The following is a 15,818-nucleotide window of genomic DNA, read 5'->3' on the forward strand; positions in this document are numbered from 1 at the left end:
AATTAGAAATAGTTTCCTCTAGAAAGTGGGCTTTTAACTGGGCCTTAAAAGAAACTAGGAGGCAGAGATGGAGGGGAAAAGATTCCAGATCTGGGGGATAGCCATCCAAAATGCCCAGAATTGGTAGATGGAGTGTATTATATAAGTAACAGCAAAAAGATCAGTAAAATAGGAGTGTATGTGTGTATATGTGTATGTAAATGTATAAGAAAACTAGCAAGTGAGGGTGGGGCAAGTTGTGAAAGGCTTTGAAAACCAAGCAGAGGGGGCAGCTGGGTAGCTCAGTGGATTGAGAGCCAGGCCTATAGGCGGGAGGTCCTAGGTTCAAATCCGGCCTCAGACACTTTCCAGCTGTGTGATCCTGGGCAAGTCACTTGACCCCCATTGCCCACCCTTACCACTCTTCTGCCTTGGAGCCAATACACAGTAGTGACTCCAAGATGGAAGGTAAGGACTTTAAAAAAATTTAAAAAAAGAAAACCAAGCAGAGGATTTAATATTTGACCCTGGAAATGCTTAGGAGTCACCAGAATTTATTGAGTAGAAAAGTGACATGATCAAATATAATCTTCAGGAAGATTACAGTCAGGAATTAGAATAAAACTTCAATGACAAACACAGGACAATAAATACAAGAAAAACATAGCTTCTGTTGAAATTAATATATCATAATTCCAGTGTAATTTTTCATTAAAGAACTTTCATCTCATTCTACTTTCCAACTCTAGTTCTGCTTGGTTTTATCTCCATGGAACAATATGCCCCTCCTCTTGCTACTCCAGGGATTTCCTCTCCACTTTCCAGCTTCCTTTTATATAATGTATTCTCTTATTAGATGATATGTTCCTTGAGGGAAGGGGCTATCTTTTTTATTATTTATATCCCTAGTTCTTAGCACAGTTGCTGGCACATAGTAGATGCTTAATAAATATTTATTGGGTTAAGTTGAATGCTTCTATCCAAAACATTATGCCTCTTCTAGAAAGAAACAAAATACTATGAAATGATTCCACTCTTGTAGATTTATCATTATTTTGCAGACACATATAAAGTGACAAGAAAAACCCTTGTGTCAATGCATTTTTTGTGTTTTCACTTCCAGTAAAGCAATTCATAAAGTTCTGATATCCTTTAGAAGATCTAAGTAGTTCCATCTAAGAGACTGGCTAACATGACTAAAGAGAAAAATTATAAATGTTGGAGAGGATATGGGAAAATTGTGACACTAATACATTGTTGATGGAACTATGAACTGATACAGCCATTTCAGAAAGTAATCTGGAACCATTCCCAAAGAGCCATTAAACTCTACATACCTATCTTTGACCCAGCTATACAACTCATTACTAGGTCTGTATCCTAAAGAGATAAACGTATGGGAAAAGGACCTACCTTATCAAAAATATTTGTACCAGATCTTTTGTGGTGCCAAAGAACTGTAGACTGATGGGATGTCCTTCAAATGGAGAATGGCCAAACAAGTTGCAGGGTATGATTATAATGGAAAATTATAGTACTGTAAGAAATGACAAACATGATCCCGAAAAACCTGGAAAGACATATAAGAAGCAATACAAAGTGAAAATAATAGCAGAACCAGGAGAATGTTGTTCATTGTAACAATTGTATATGATGTGCAAGTGTGAATGACTTCACTATTATGAACAAGTCAAGATTCAGGAAAACTGCAAGGGACTCATGACAAAAAAGCATATCCACTGCCATAGAAAGACTAAACAGAGTCCGAATGCAGATTGAAGTACAGTATATCAGTGAACAAAGACAATGTGTATTTGCCTAATAAATTCATCAGAGTTAAGTGGAATGGAGGTGTTTGGGGCCCTACCATTACATCTGGAATGCTCACAACAATTATGGCATGTTGGAATCAGAAAATCTGGCTTAAATAATAGCTCTGTGACTTTAGAGAAGTAATTTAAGTTTTGGTTTTGGTTTCTATAACAAGGGAAACAATATTTAGATTCATCAATGGTTCTGTTTGGAAGAACAAATGATAAATGGTTGGAAGGTACATTGGAAATTCTTGGGCACCTAAAATGTAGGAATAATTATGCATATTTTAATGATTTTGTTTCTAATTGACGACTTTGATTTGGCCCATTATTCATGCCTAGAATTCAATCTCCTTTTAGGATGCTTCTCATCCTTTTAAGATGACATGAATATATCTTATGCTCCCTTCAGAGGAGAGTGTTTCCTTCCTCACATTTCACTAGAGCTTTTTGTCTGCATCTCTCCTTTGCTGTTATCATATTCTAGCTTATTTGATAATTTATTAGATAACCCTTTATTAGATTACAAATTCCTTGAGGGAAGGAACTGTGTTGGTTTTGTATTTATGTAGCTAACACATCACCCAGTGCTTTGAACTAAATTGAATGGAATCGATAAGAAACATAGCATTATTGCATCCTCTGAATACCCTGCCACAGTAGAAAAATTGTGGTTCCTCCCCTTGAAGTGGTATTATTCCCATATAGTGGTGAAAATTGGCAAGAACTAGCAAAAACTCTATGAATCTGCAATATTCCTGAAATGAAAATGTTTTCAGTTACATAGATGAGAATGGTAAGTGACCCATCCTTAGCAGAGAAAGTATTTTGCCTGGTTTTTTTTTCCAGAGTAGTATTATCAAGTTGTTCTGAGTCATCCACCTGCTCTCAATTTGTGCTTAACATCCCAAAGATGCAAAATAGCCTACCAAGGTTGTAGGAGTGAGGATGATGCCTTTCGCCCTGAAATCTGAGATGATGTATGCACAATGACTTTCAGATTTGATAGGTATATCAGTCTCTGGTAGGATAAAAATTATTTCAAGGAGTCAGATCAGATCATGTTCACCTTAATCACGTTTGCCTCGTCATGGGTTTATTATCCATCTTCAAATGTGAATCTGTTGAATAATCTCTGTACGTGTAGCAAATAGAACATGATGCTGGGCAAGAGGAACAAAGGTTACTGTTGTCCAGCTCTGAGCTTCCAGGAAGCTCTTGCAGCTTAGATATTAGACTTAACTCCAGATACTCTCTTGGAATTCTTCTGTAGGAAGAAGAAATCTTTTAATCTTCTGTTTTCTCTTGCTTTGGGCTCAGTAGTGGTAACATTAATGGAGTGTGAATTTCACTTCAACAATGGTTCATGACAACTTCAAAAATAAACACTCTCTTATCTTAGCAGTTATAACTTCGGAAAGAGCAAGAGAGGGATGTGAGACTCAAAGCATACAGTTCTTATTAATAATGCAGTGATCCCTAAAATGGGCCTTTTTCTGACTGTTTTTTCTATCTTTTTCCTAATCAAACTGAAAACATTAAACAAAAATGTCAAGAATAATCATGACATGAAATAGTTCTGAATCTTGAAAAACTTATGCAGCCATTTTTTTGTGGGTGTTGTTGATGATGTGATCTTGTAGAAAAGAGGGAGGGAGAAGAGCTAGTGAATATTATACTGTGTTTAGAGTTCATAAGTCTTTGGTTCAAGTCTTCTATCAGCCAGATGTCTCTGTGTAACCTTGTGCATGTCATTTAATCTATTTTTGCATTACTTACCCAGCTATTAAGTATAATAATATTTAGGATGTCTACTTCACAGAGTTGCTATGAGGATCAAATGTAACAATATATGAAAAGTGATAAGTGCATCTTAAAATATTTTGTAAATATGAATTACTTTTCCATCCTAGAGATTGTTCTATACTTTAGAGGTGACGATATTCTTCTTTTGTGTGTCTAGATGGAAGATGTTATAGCACGCATGCAAGATGAAAAAAATGGAATTCCTATTCGGACTGTCAAAAGCTTTCTTTCCAAGATACCCAGTGTCTTCTCTGGTGAGACTCTATTTTTTTTGTTGTTCTACTTGTCCATGAATTTCTAAGCGTCAGTCATGATACTTCTCAGTTTATGTTCCAGCATTATGTTGCTTAACCTCTCACTGTAAATAAATGATCAAGTATATCCAGTATAATTCTATGAGATTCCAAAGTAAGAAACTGTTTTTTTTAATTCTGTGGGAGTATAGAAGAGAAACGGTTAACTGATGCCCACCTTAAGATCATTACTTGGGGATGAGTTCTAGATGTTATATGAGATGATATATTGCTACAAAGTCAAAATTTTTTCCTGCATGTGACAGGAAGAGGGTCTGATTACCAAAACTAATTCAGGCCAGGGGTCATCCAGGGTGAGTGAACCATACTTTTTTTCAAATGCCAGGAAAGTTAGACTATGATTTCCTTGAGAGCAGGAACATTTTCGTTTTTTGGACTTTCTTTGTGTTCTCAGAACTTGGCACTGTGTCTGGCAAAGAGTAGGCACTTAATATGTGTTAATTGCTTGATTGGTTGATTATGCCTTGAAGGGAAACAGAGTAGTGCAAGGTGTTTGCCAAATTTGAAAAACAGATCCTATTTAGGATCAGAAAAGAATAGGGTAAAGAAATTACATTTAGAATATATGTTTGATGACAAAGTCAGGCTCTCAAAGTCATTGAAAGGCTTAAATTAGATAATATATGTAAATCACTATCCAAAATTTGTAATAGTATTTAAATATTAGTTTTTATTATTTTGACCTAAATTAGGATGGAAGATTTGAAATGTAGCTTTCTCAGAAATGAAGTGAAAATTGCCAGTTGTAAAGATATTAATTTGAAAAATCATAAGTGTGGAAGTGATAGTTGAAGCTATGAGAATAGCTAAATGCTCACAGGGATAGAATATACTCAGAGAACTGAGCCTTAGGGAATCTCCACAGTTAAGAAGTTCAGTCAGTGAAGGAAACAGAAGAAATGTTCAGAGAGATAGATGAATCAGTAGGGCAAAGCTCCCTAGAGACTAAGAGAAGAGAAAGATTTTAAAAGGAGATAGTGATTACCAATCTCTAGTGTGTCAGAAAAATTAAAGAAAATTAGAAATGAGAAAGAGTCACTGGCTCAAGTAGCTCATTAAACTTTGAGTCATAAAAGTATGAGTTTCTATATTTTGGAAAATGACAAATGCTATAAATCATGGCTTATTGTTTTGTTGATTGTCTAGAATTATGAAAAGGATGGAGATAATGACAATAATATAAATTAAATTTAAAAAGGTGCCATGCTTACTTTTATTTTTCCTGAAGATCTGATGCCTCAACATTTACCAACTTGCCCTTAAATATAAACTATGCAGTCAATAAACTTGTCAGAAAAAAAGGAAAGTGGTAATGATAGCTAGAGAAAACAAGAGAGTTAAATAAAGGGTCATCATCATTATTTTCATCATCATCATCAGTAGTAGTAGTAGAAATGGTACCAGTAGTAGTAGCACCAGCACCAGTAATAGCAGCAGTAGTAGTAGTGATTTAGACAAGGGAAACCTGTGTATGTTTCCAGAAAAGAAAAGATCAATGGAAAAGCATAGTACAATTTGGCCTTTTTGCATGCCACAGTTTCTTGGAGCTTCATTTCAGAGCTGAGTTGCAGGTGGACAATAAGGAGGAAAGCGGCCCTGAAAATGGCGTGGTAAACAAGCTTTCAAACCAGAGTTACTAGTCTTCACTAAACACCCTGTACACACCAACCAAAGGGTATTTAAATTGGAAGAGGATAGGGAGAAAATTGTGTCATCTTCATCTTTGTATGAGGTTTATAGGATATTCAGGGATGCTTAGTACCTCTGGGTTGAGAGTTTGCCAAGTCCTTTTATTCAGGGCTGCTTTCTTTCTTTCTTTTCTGTCTATTACATTATTTTATTCCTACCCCAAAATTCCTAAGGTGATGAGTAAGTGATAAATCAACATGTGTAGATACACTGGGAACTGTAGTCACAACCCAGCACACAAGTGGCCCAAGGCAAAGTTGTCTTCTTACTGGAAGCAGCAATGGGATTTGGTAACCCTCTGGGAGTCTAACTAGCTTATTAAAGGACCACACTGCTCATCTGTTGGCATAAGGAAAGGGCAAGAAGAGGTACCCTAAAAATTGTCTGCTTGAAACTGTGTGTTTCATCTAACCCTGGCCTGTTTACCCTATGGCATGCAGGTATTTTTTCCTTGTGGTCAAATCATGCAAAACTATATAAAAAAATCTTACAAAGATGATTCTACTCATCACCATTACATGCAATATGTGCATACTTATATACTGTAATAGGTAAATGAAATAAGGTGTACCTGAAAGAGGAACAGCTTTTTTTTCAAGAGAACTCAGCAGTTATTTCACCTAAATATTAGCCTTGAATGAAACCAGATTGGCAAGTGATGGCCAGCTTAAACAAATCAGAACTAGATACATGTGTTTCTTGGAAGGGCCATTGTGATGGATGAGGAGTGTTTTGAAAATGGCATGTTTCACAATCAAATCTAATCCACTCCACAAGCTGTATGCCTTCCAAAAGGAGTTAACAATGGACACATAACAATGTAATTACCACTTACAGGAAAGTACCACACCACCATCATCAGTGCATATGCTCCCACAATGATAAACCCTGATAAAGTCAAAGAATTTTATGAAGTCCTGGAGACTCATCAACAGTTGTGCCAAAAGAAGACAAGCTTGTAATTCTTGGGTGACTTTAATGCTAGAGTAGGTATAGATTATTAGATACGATAGAGAGTCTTTGGGAGTAATAGAGTCTGAAATAACAACAGCAACAGTCACTTAATACTAAAGATTTGTATATCCATGACCTAATCACCAAGAATCTTTTCCATTTGCCCAAATGAAAAAAAATTGTAGATGCACTCTCAAAGTAAATATTGGCATTTAATAGATTATGTCTTTGTGAGGAGAAGTGGTAGACAGGAAGTGAGAGTGATGAAGACTATGTGTGGTACAGAGTGCTGGACTGATCATAGACTCATCCTCTCAAAGCTAAAGATTTGCATTCCACAACCAGAAGACAGCATCAACAGAGTAGAGTGCTTCTTAATGTGGGAACAGTTTGTTGCTGACATGGAGGGAGAGCTGAGCCAACAATACGATTAGCAACAGTGAAGCAAAGAAGAAGTGGACAGCTTTCAGAGATTTGTTTTATAGTACTACATTTATTTATCTGGACCAGAATACATACAAACATCATGATTGGTTTGATGAAAATGATGGGGAAATCCAGAAGCTACTAAATGAAAAAATAAGAATTCTATAGGTTTTACCAGCAAGATAGCTTAAATATCTCTAAGAAGGCAGTATTTAACTCCATCAAAAGTAAAGTGCAAACAAAGTTTAGAGAGATGTAGGATTCTTGGATTAGTAAGAAGGCAAGTAAAATTTAGTTTCATATGGTTAGTGACCACCCAAAGTGCTTCACTGATTCCTTGAAGGCTATTTATGGGCCAGAACCCTATGGTAAATCTCAGCTGACTAGTGTTGATCAGTGATAAGGACATGATCTTGGAGAGATGGACTAAACATTTTCAGTGATCTCAATAGACCATCATCAACCAGTACTGAAACCATATAACTCAGATTGAAGTCAATCCCTCTCTATTTGAACTTCCAAATGAAGAAGAGATGTTTTTTTTTAAACCCTTGTACTTCGGTGCATTGTCTCATAGGTGGAAGAGTGGTAAGGGTGGGCAATGGGGGTCAAGTGACTTGCCCAGGGTCACACAGCTGGGAAGTGGCTGAGGCCGGGTTTGAACCTAGGACCTCCTGTCTCTAGGCCTGACTCTCACTCCACTGAGCTACCCAGCTGCCCCGAAGAGATGTTTTTTTAATTTTATTTTTAATTTATTTTCTGGGTTATACATGTTTTATCACATCAACATATTTATTTTTCATTTTTGTAAGTGAATAATCTTATGAAACTGAAATACCAAATCATGTAAACAAATAAAGGAGTGATAAATCATATGCTTTCATCTGAAGAAGAGGTTTTGAATGTTCATCAGGATCCTCTTATTTGGTGCTGATTCCATTCAGCAGAAATCTATAAGGCAGCGGTCTATTGCTTGTACAAAAGCTGAATAAAATCTTCCAGATTGCATGGCAAGAGGAGGTTACCACATCTCCCCTCCCCCAGTGAATCAAGAATACCTCTATAAATGAAAAAGTAATAGATTATCCTGTGACAAACACAGGGGGTCTTTCAGTCATTTCTGGGAAGATTCTTGACAGGATCCTCCTTAATAGCCTTATCATTCCCTTGGAAGATGGTCACCTACCTGAGAGCTAGTGTGACTTTGGAAAGGACCAACAAATGATAGATATGATTTTTGCTGTCTGCCAACTCCAGGAGAAATGTTAGGAGAAGAACAGAGGCATGTATAGAGTATTTGTCCATCTGGCTAAAGGCTTTGATACTGTCAGTCATGAGGGCTTGTGGAAAATCACAGCAAAAATTAATTGCTTAGAGAAGTTCATGATGATATGCATTCAAGGGCTCTGGATATTGTACATTGATCTCATGATTTCCCAGTCACCAATGGAATGAAATAGAGCTGAGTACTTAGTGTAACATTTTTGTATGACATTAGTATGAATTTTTTCAGCAATGTTGTTGGACTCCTTCAGTGAGAATGAAAATTGGATCAAGGTCAGCTTACTATACTGACAATAAATTATTTAACTTAAGAAAGCTATAAGTTAACCCTAAAAGGTTGATACTTGCACAACTTTTTGTTTGCAGATGATTGTGCACTCATAGCAGCCTTTGAGAATGAGGTACAGCAGAATATGGATTAATTTTCTGCCACTTATGCCAATTTCCCCCTGAAAATTAACATGAAGAAAACAGAGGTTCTCTCTGTGTCATTCATACATGGAACCACTGATTATAGTAAAAAAAAGTATACTTTCTAGGGATGTTCAAAAGAAGAGACTAGAGAAAGGAAGAAAGATGTAGAATGGAGAAAAGAAGCAAAGCAAACTTTCCATGTATTATCCAATCAGGCATTCAGCAAATATTTATTAAGTATCTACTATGTACCAGGAGGCATCTAAGTTGCTCAGTGGATAGAGCACTGGGCTTGGTGTCAGGAAGACCCAAGTTTAAATTTGGCCTCAGACACTTAGAAGCTATGTGACTTTGGGTAAGTCATTTAACTTCAGTTTTAAGAAAATGGCAAATACTACATTATTTTTGCCAAAAATTCCAAAGTCAATATTGGTGTACAATGGTCCATAGGGTCATGAATACTCAGACACATATGAATGACTGAACAAGAAAGTACGAGGAGCTATGGCAAGTGCTAGAAATAAAAAAGAAAGGGGAAAAATAGTTCCTACTCTCAAGTAGCTCATCATGTAAACAACTATGATCAATAAATATATTCAGGATATATTGGACAATCTCAGAGGGAAGCACTTGCATTAAGCATGGTCAGTAAGGGATTTTTGAAAAAGGCAGAGGTTTAGCTTGTATGTGAAGGAAGCCAAGGATGACAGAAGACAGAGATGAAGTACTAAAGTATTTCAAGAAGAGGGATAGTCAATGAAATTGAAGATTATGTCCCCAAATTTCAGATAGAGACTGTTCCAAGGGAAGCAAATCTGAATGGACTTGGGGGCAGAACTGGGAGTGATTTTGAAATCTATCAGCTGGGTAGAGAATTGACTTTTTTAATATTGTCTTTATGTTGGAGTCTACTTATTCTGGGAGAGTATATTGACTATATTCCCCACTTCCTTCTTTTTCCTTGATATGCTACAGCTTCAGTGAGCTTTGATCCCTTAATATAAGGCCTTCTACTCTGTGTATAGCTTCCTTCCTAAGTGAGTAGGAAGACGTTGAAAATAAAGCACATGCCACAAGAGTTGTTAGATTGAGGCATGTGTGTAAATGCATGCATGACAATAGTACTTTTCCAGTGAAGCAAAAAAAAATTAAATAGCCTTTTTATTTAAAACATGATATTATAAAATATAAACTGTGAATTGATTTTTGTTTCCTTTTCATATTTAAAATGCAAGTCCAATACTACTGGACTAGGGTCTTGAGGCTACACCACGTTATCTCATAAATGATGCTTTGGTCACTTATGCTTTGATATTTGATCTCAGAAATAAAGACATACAGGAAGAGTTATTCATAGTTCTGCCTGAACACCTTAGGGAATTGACCAGGAAAACTAATAAATCTCAATCAACGAGAGAGATAGCCTTATCTCCTAACATTCAAGTGAATGAAGGAGCTCACAATTTAGTGTGTGACAAGTCTCAGAAATAATCTCAAAATTTTAAAGCAATTATATCCAGAGATTGGAGGAAAAACCAAATTTTAAAAAACAATGTTTGGTGAGGGCATCTGGAAATTTTCTCTGAATGAGTTCAAGAAGCCACAACTCTACGTTCTATTTAGGGGTGTGCTGGGGTTTTCTCCTACTAGCCCCTGATTATTAAATTTTCAGTGAATTTTAGTTTGGAAGTTTGGAAATGCCACAAATCAAGGTTCTATTTCTTGTTTTATTGATTGTCTAGACCTTAGAATGAAGAGGAAAAAATATTAATGATGCAGGTTAAACAGTAAGTCATGCTAGACATCGGGGTTTTGCTGTTGTTGGTTTGATTTTGTTTTACTTTTAAAATACAATTGTTAAATATTTACCAACACACTCCCAGTCTATTTCTTCAGAATGTATTTATTGTGGCCATAAAACTCTTTGGCCATCTTCTTTGCTGGACATTAATGTTTAAATCCTGATTCCTCTGCTACTATGAATGTTGCTTTAGGAAGGGATTTGAAATTTAGTGTAATTCTTTTGCCCATCTAGAAACTCCTGGGATCTTGAGAATTTGGTGTACCCAGTATTTTGCCAGGATGATTCTCACTCCACAAATGAGACATAGAAGTCCTTGATTCATTTCAATTCAATTTAACAAATATTCATTAAGGAGCTTTTATTTAAAAATGATCATGATGCTAGACTCTGGAGAAGAGGGCTATATAATAAATACAAAAGAGTTGGTGAGCTTTTGAAGAAGTTCTTGATTCAACAGAGACATGTAAGACACTTCTGAAAATTGAGAATAAAATAGCTGTTCTCATTTATAAAGTGTTTTTGTTTTTCAGTCTTGTCCAACTCCTGACTCCATTTGAGGTTTTCTTGGCATAGATATTGCAGTGGTTTTCCTTTTCCTTCTTCAATTCATTTTACAGACGTGGAAAGTAAGGCAAATGGGGTTGAGTGTCTTGCCCAGGGTCACAAACCTTCTAAGATCTGAGGATCAATTTGAACACAAGATGAAATTTCCTTACTCCAGGCCTGGCACTCTATCTATTGCATCACCTTTCTTTCCATAAGTATTTTAAGGTTTGCTTAAATGGCCTCCTCTCAAAGCATAATGAAATAAATTGAATATTCTCATCTGGAATTTTGACAGTATAGAAAAAAATGGGAGAAGAGGGGTTTTGGATTGAAGGCACCTCTTGGAGAAAAGCAGTGTCATGACATCAGAAATGGGGAAGGCAATGCATCAATAGTATAGAAAGCAAAATAGTTCTTCCTAGTGTAGGTGAAACTTTAGCAACTGATTAGAGGAAGGTCATGATCAATAGTGACTGGTCTTTCCCCCTCAGTCAGCAAGCATGGTGGCTAAGGGATGCCTTCTATCTTTTTTCCCCTCCATGATTACTGATCTTTGCTGTTTTAAACCCCATTTAGGCAGAATCTCAAATTCTCTCTCTAGGGTGTCTCCTCATTAGTACCTATATGCTTGTAAGAGGGGCTGTAGAAGCTTTCCTATACAACTTCTATCAGCCTTGACTTCTTCATCTATATAATGCCTATTTTATAACAAGCATTATTCTAAGTTCTTCACAAATAATATCTCATTTCATTCTCATAACACCTCTGAAAAGTAGTCAGTTGATATTGTGATCCTCATTTTAAAGTTCAGAAAATAGGTAGATAGCGTTTAAGTGACTGGCATAAGTTCACACAGCTATATACTGGATTTGAACTCATGTCTAGTAGACACTAGACCTAGTATTCTTTCTATTAAGCCACCTAGGTAGGTATAATGATAGCACCTACTTCCCAGAATTGTAAAGATGAAATAAATTGAGCTTATGTAGAGCTTTGAGAACTTAAAGTGCAATACAATTGTTAGATATTATGCATGCCTGGCAAAGATATTTGTGTCTGACATAAAGGATGTTCTGTGTAAAGCCCAAATGGAAGAAGCATTCCATATAAGCAACGTACTCCTCCCCGTGCTCCTGTTCATGAAATTTAATGACTTCCAACATTTTAGCTGGGGCTGCTTTAAAGGATTTAGCAGAAGACTTGAGCAAGAGTAAAACAGGATGAAATAGCAGGAATATGCTGAAATCTGTACTGTTGGTGAGATTTTCCCTGACAATGAGATCAAGGCCCATTGAAGTATGACATACAAAATGCTGGAAACTATGTCGATTTAAGAAATTAAAGATTCTAGTTCCTATTTTCGACTTCAGCCACAAAAATGTTCTTCTTAGTCCTCTCAAAGGAGAAAGAGAAGACAGATCCCTTGAGTACCCATAAAGGTTCTGAGTAATTTGCTAACAAGTAGTAAATAAGGTAGAGATTCCAATAGTCAGAAGTCTGGAGAAGGAAGTTGATTTGGGAACAGCTTGTAGAGAAGAAGATCAGAATAGGGAGAAAGGGTGTTACCTAGGAAGAACAGCAATTAAGCCAGTTTGACCAGAATGGGAAATTTGTGAAGAGGAGTACCATGCAATAAATCCATACAATATCTTGAGAATTTGGGGAATAATGAAAAGAGACTCAAGTAGTAATAACCCATTCAGTGACAGCAGCTTTATTTGAAACGTGAAACTGAGGAAGATCTGGCCAACATACATTTTAAGCTCTATAGTTCCCAATTCTCTTTGCTTTTGTGTTAGGACATTCTCTATATTATGTTATAATGCTTATATTTACTGACTTATAATTTATATGAAATTCATTTCTTATTCTAATTTTCAGCAAAGATTGATGAAGATTGGTCACAGTGAAAGAAATAGCACTTATATAAAAAGTATGAATTTTCCTAGCAGGAATGTAATATAATTATTCTGAGTATCCTTGAGTTTTCATACAGTCAGGGAAAATTCAGTGATTATTACAGTTCATTGTGAATTAAACATCATTTATTGGAAGAGTTCTATTTTCCTCAGTGGAACAAATGTGCAATTACTTGGTGCCACCTATGTAACTACCAGGAGGAAAACCAGAATCCTCTCCCTTGGTTTTTTCCAAGTGGCACAAGTTCCCATTAAACTTGACCCTGCCCATCCTTCGGAAGCAGCCTGTGGAGAGCATAAAAGTCTTCAGTACTGCCTGTTAGCCACTATCAAATCTATTCCCTTTTAAACCAAGCCATTTAACATGTATGAGGGTTGAATTTGCCAAATTTATTCACAAGAACTAAAGAATAAATGAAATGAAAAAGATAATGTCTACCTCCCTAATTACCAAGTGCTGTAATAAGTAGGGAAGAAGAAAGAGAGAGCAGGGAGGTGTGTAATGGTAGGAGAAAGTGGATAGTTACAAAGTTTCATTCTGTTTTTCATATTCCGATGTAATGTTTATCTTTTTTTCATCTTCTGGGAAGTGGTTTTCCATTGTAGACATGCAAAAAAAAAAACCCATTAGACTTTTTGACTTGGATTCCCTGTAACTTTCAGGATTAAATATAAAATATAAATATAAAACCTTTTACAACCTAGTCCCTTCTTACCTTAAAGAGCAAGGGTTGTTCAGTCATGTCCAACTCTTTGTGATTCCATTTGGGATTTTCATGGCAGAGATATTAGAATGATTTTCCATTTCCTTCTCTAGCTCATTTTACAGATGAGGAAACTGAGATAAACAGGGTCTACTTGCCTAGGACCACATTGCTAGTATGTGTCTGAGCCTGGATTTGAACTCAGACCTTCATAACTAGATCTGGCACTTTATTCATTGTGCCACTGAGCTTCCTACCTTACTTGTCTTCTTATTCCTGACTCTTCTGCATTTACTCTATGATCAAGCTACAATACTTGCTGTTATGAGAATGCAGGGTCCACTTCCTTGGTTTCACTGGCCCCTTCAAAATTCAGCTCATATCTTACCTTCTGCAAGAGGCATTTCTTAATCCTATTCATTCCTAATGTTTTCTCTCTATTACTTTATATTTATACTATATATATACCTTAAGCTACATAGGCATTTATGTTGTCTCATTTCCTTAAAATATGATCTCCTTGAGGACAAGTACTATGTTTTTTAGCTCTTTAAAAAAAATCCTCTAGGACTTAGTACAGTGTCAGGTACATAATAAACACTAATTCACAATTATTGATTACTGAGTGGTCAGTTATATAGAAATGCAAAAGTAAATAATTCAAACTTAAATATAATTTTTGGAATATTCAACAAATAATATTTACTTTTTAAAAGTTAAAATTGTCTGTTATATATATATATATATATGTGTGTGTGTGTGTGTGTGTGTGTGTGTGTGTGTGTGTGTATGTATATATATGTAAAACTTAAGAGTATAAACTCAAACGTGGTGTGTGTTATCCCTAAAATGGTTTTATCTTAGAAGTCACTTAATTGGGGGCTCAGTGGATTGAGAGCCAGGTTTAGAGATGGAGGTCCTATGTTCAAATCTGACCTCAGACACTTCCCGGTTGTGTGACCCTGGGCAAGTCACTTAATCTCCATTGCCTAGCCCTTACCTCTCTTCTGCCTTGGCACCAATACAGAGTATTGATTCTTAGGTGGAAGGTAAAGGTTTAAAAAATATCACTTAATTCCCAACTTTGTACATGAGAAAATTTAGATCCAGAGAGGTTGTGACTTACTGAATTTCTATCACACAAAGTGAAAATAACAGTCAGAATTCTAAACCAAGACTTCTGACTCCAAAGCTGGTATGTTTTATTTTTTATTTTTTTGTATTTTTATTTTTTTAGATTGCACAGCAATATAAATTTTAATGATCATTTTCTGATATTTTTTATTCACATTCTTTCCCTCACTCCCATGCCTCCTTCCTCCCTGAGAAGAAAATTAATATGAAATAGGTTATATATTTATCATACAATGTATATTTCCATGTTCATCGTGCTATGAAAGAAGATACATCTCACTTACACTGGAGAAAAAGTCATGGAAGAAATAAAATGAAGAATAGAATGCTTCAGTTTATATTCAGACTCCACCAGTTCCTCCTATGGTGATGGGTAGCAAAGCTAGTGTTTTTACTGTACCATGTCCTAACTCTTTTTGAATGTATTCGAAACTCTCAATGATCTGAGCCGAAGGTACCTTTCTAATTTTTTTAATATCACATTTGTTCCTTGTTCTATACTCTATTCAAACTAGACAACCTTGAAGTCACTCTTTCAGTGCTCTCTTCCCAATAGCTACCCCACTCTCCACTGTCCCTCATTTTCACCTGATGAATTCTTATCTGTTCTTTAAAGCTAAACTCTACTGCTTCCTACCAATAATGTCTCATTTGAACTTCAGAACCAGAAACTCTTTCCTTTCTTTAAACTTTCATAAAGAGCTCTCTGTATCACTCTTAAGTGCTCATCACAGTGTAATTTGCAATATATTTATTTGTAGATATTTCCCATTTTCCTAATGGGATTATATGTTTCCTTTAGGCATGTCTTTTCTTTTTCATCTTTGTATCCTCACAGTCTAGCACAATGGTTTGCATATAATTAATTATTTAACAGGCATTATTATATATTTACTACCACCACCACAACCACCACCACCACCACAACCACCACCACCACCACTACTACTACTACTACTACTACTACTACTACTACTACTACTACTACTACTACTACTACTACTACTACTACTACTACTACTACTACTACT

General features: G+C 36.0%; 1 protein-coding gene across 1 annotated transcript in view; it reads left to right on the forward strand.

The window, feature by feature from the left end:
* Positions 1 to 3,756: 3,756 nt before the first annotated feature.
* Positions 3,757 to 15,818, forward strand: part of RGS7 (regulator of G protein signaling 7) — a 333,738-nt gene continuing 321,676 nt past the window's right edge. The window contains exon 1 of the mRNA XM_044674982.1: positions 3,757 to 3,853. Coding sequence (XP_044530917.1) covers positions 3,757 to 3,853 — 97 coding nt within the window. The remainder of the gene's footprint in view (positions 3,854 to 15,818) is intronic.

Source organism: Gracilinanus agilis, chromosome 4 (genome assembly GCF_016433145.1).
Source record: "Gracilinanus agilis isolate LMUSP501 chromosome 4, AgileGrace, whole genome shotgun sequence".
NCBI lineage: Eukaryota > Metazoa > Chordata > Mammalia > Didelphimorphia > Didelphidae > Gracilinanus > Gracilinanus agilis.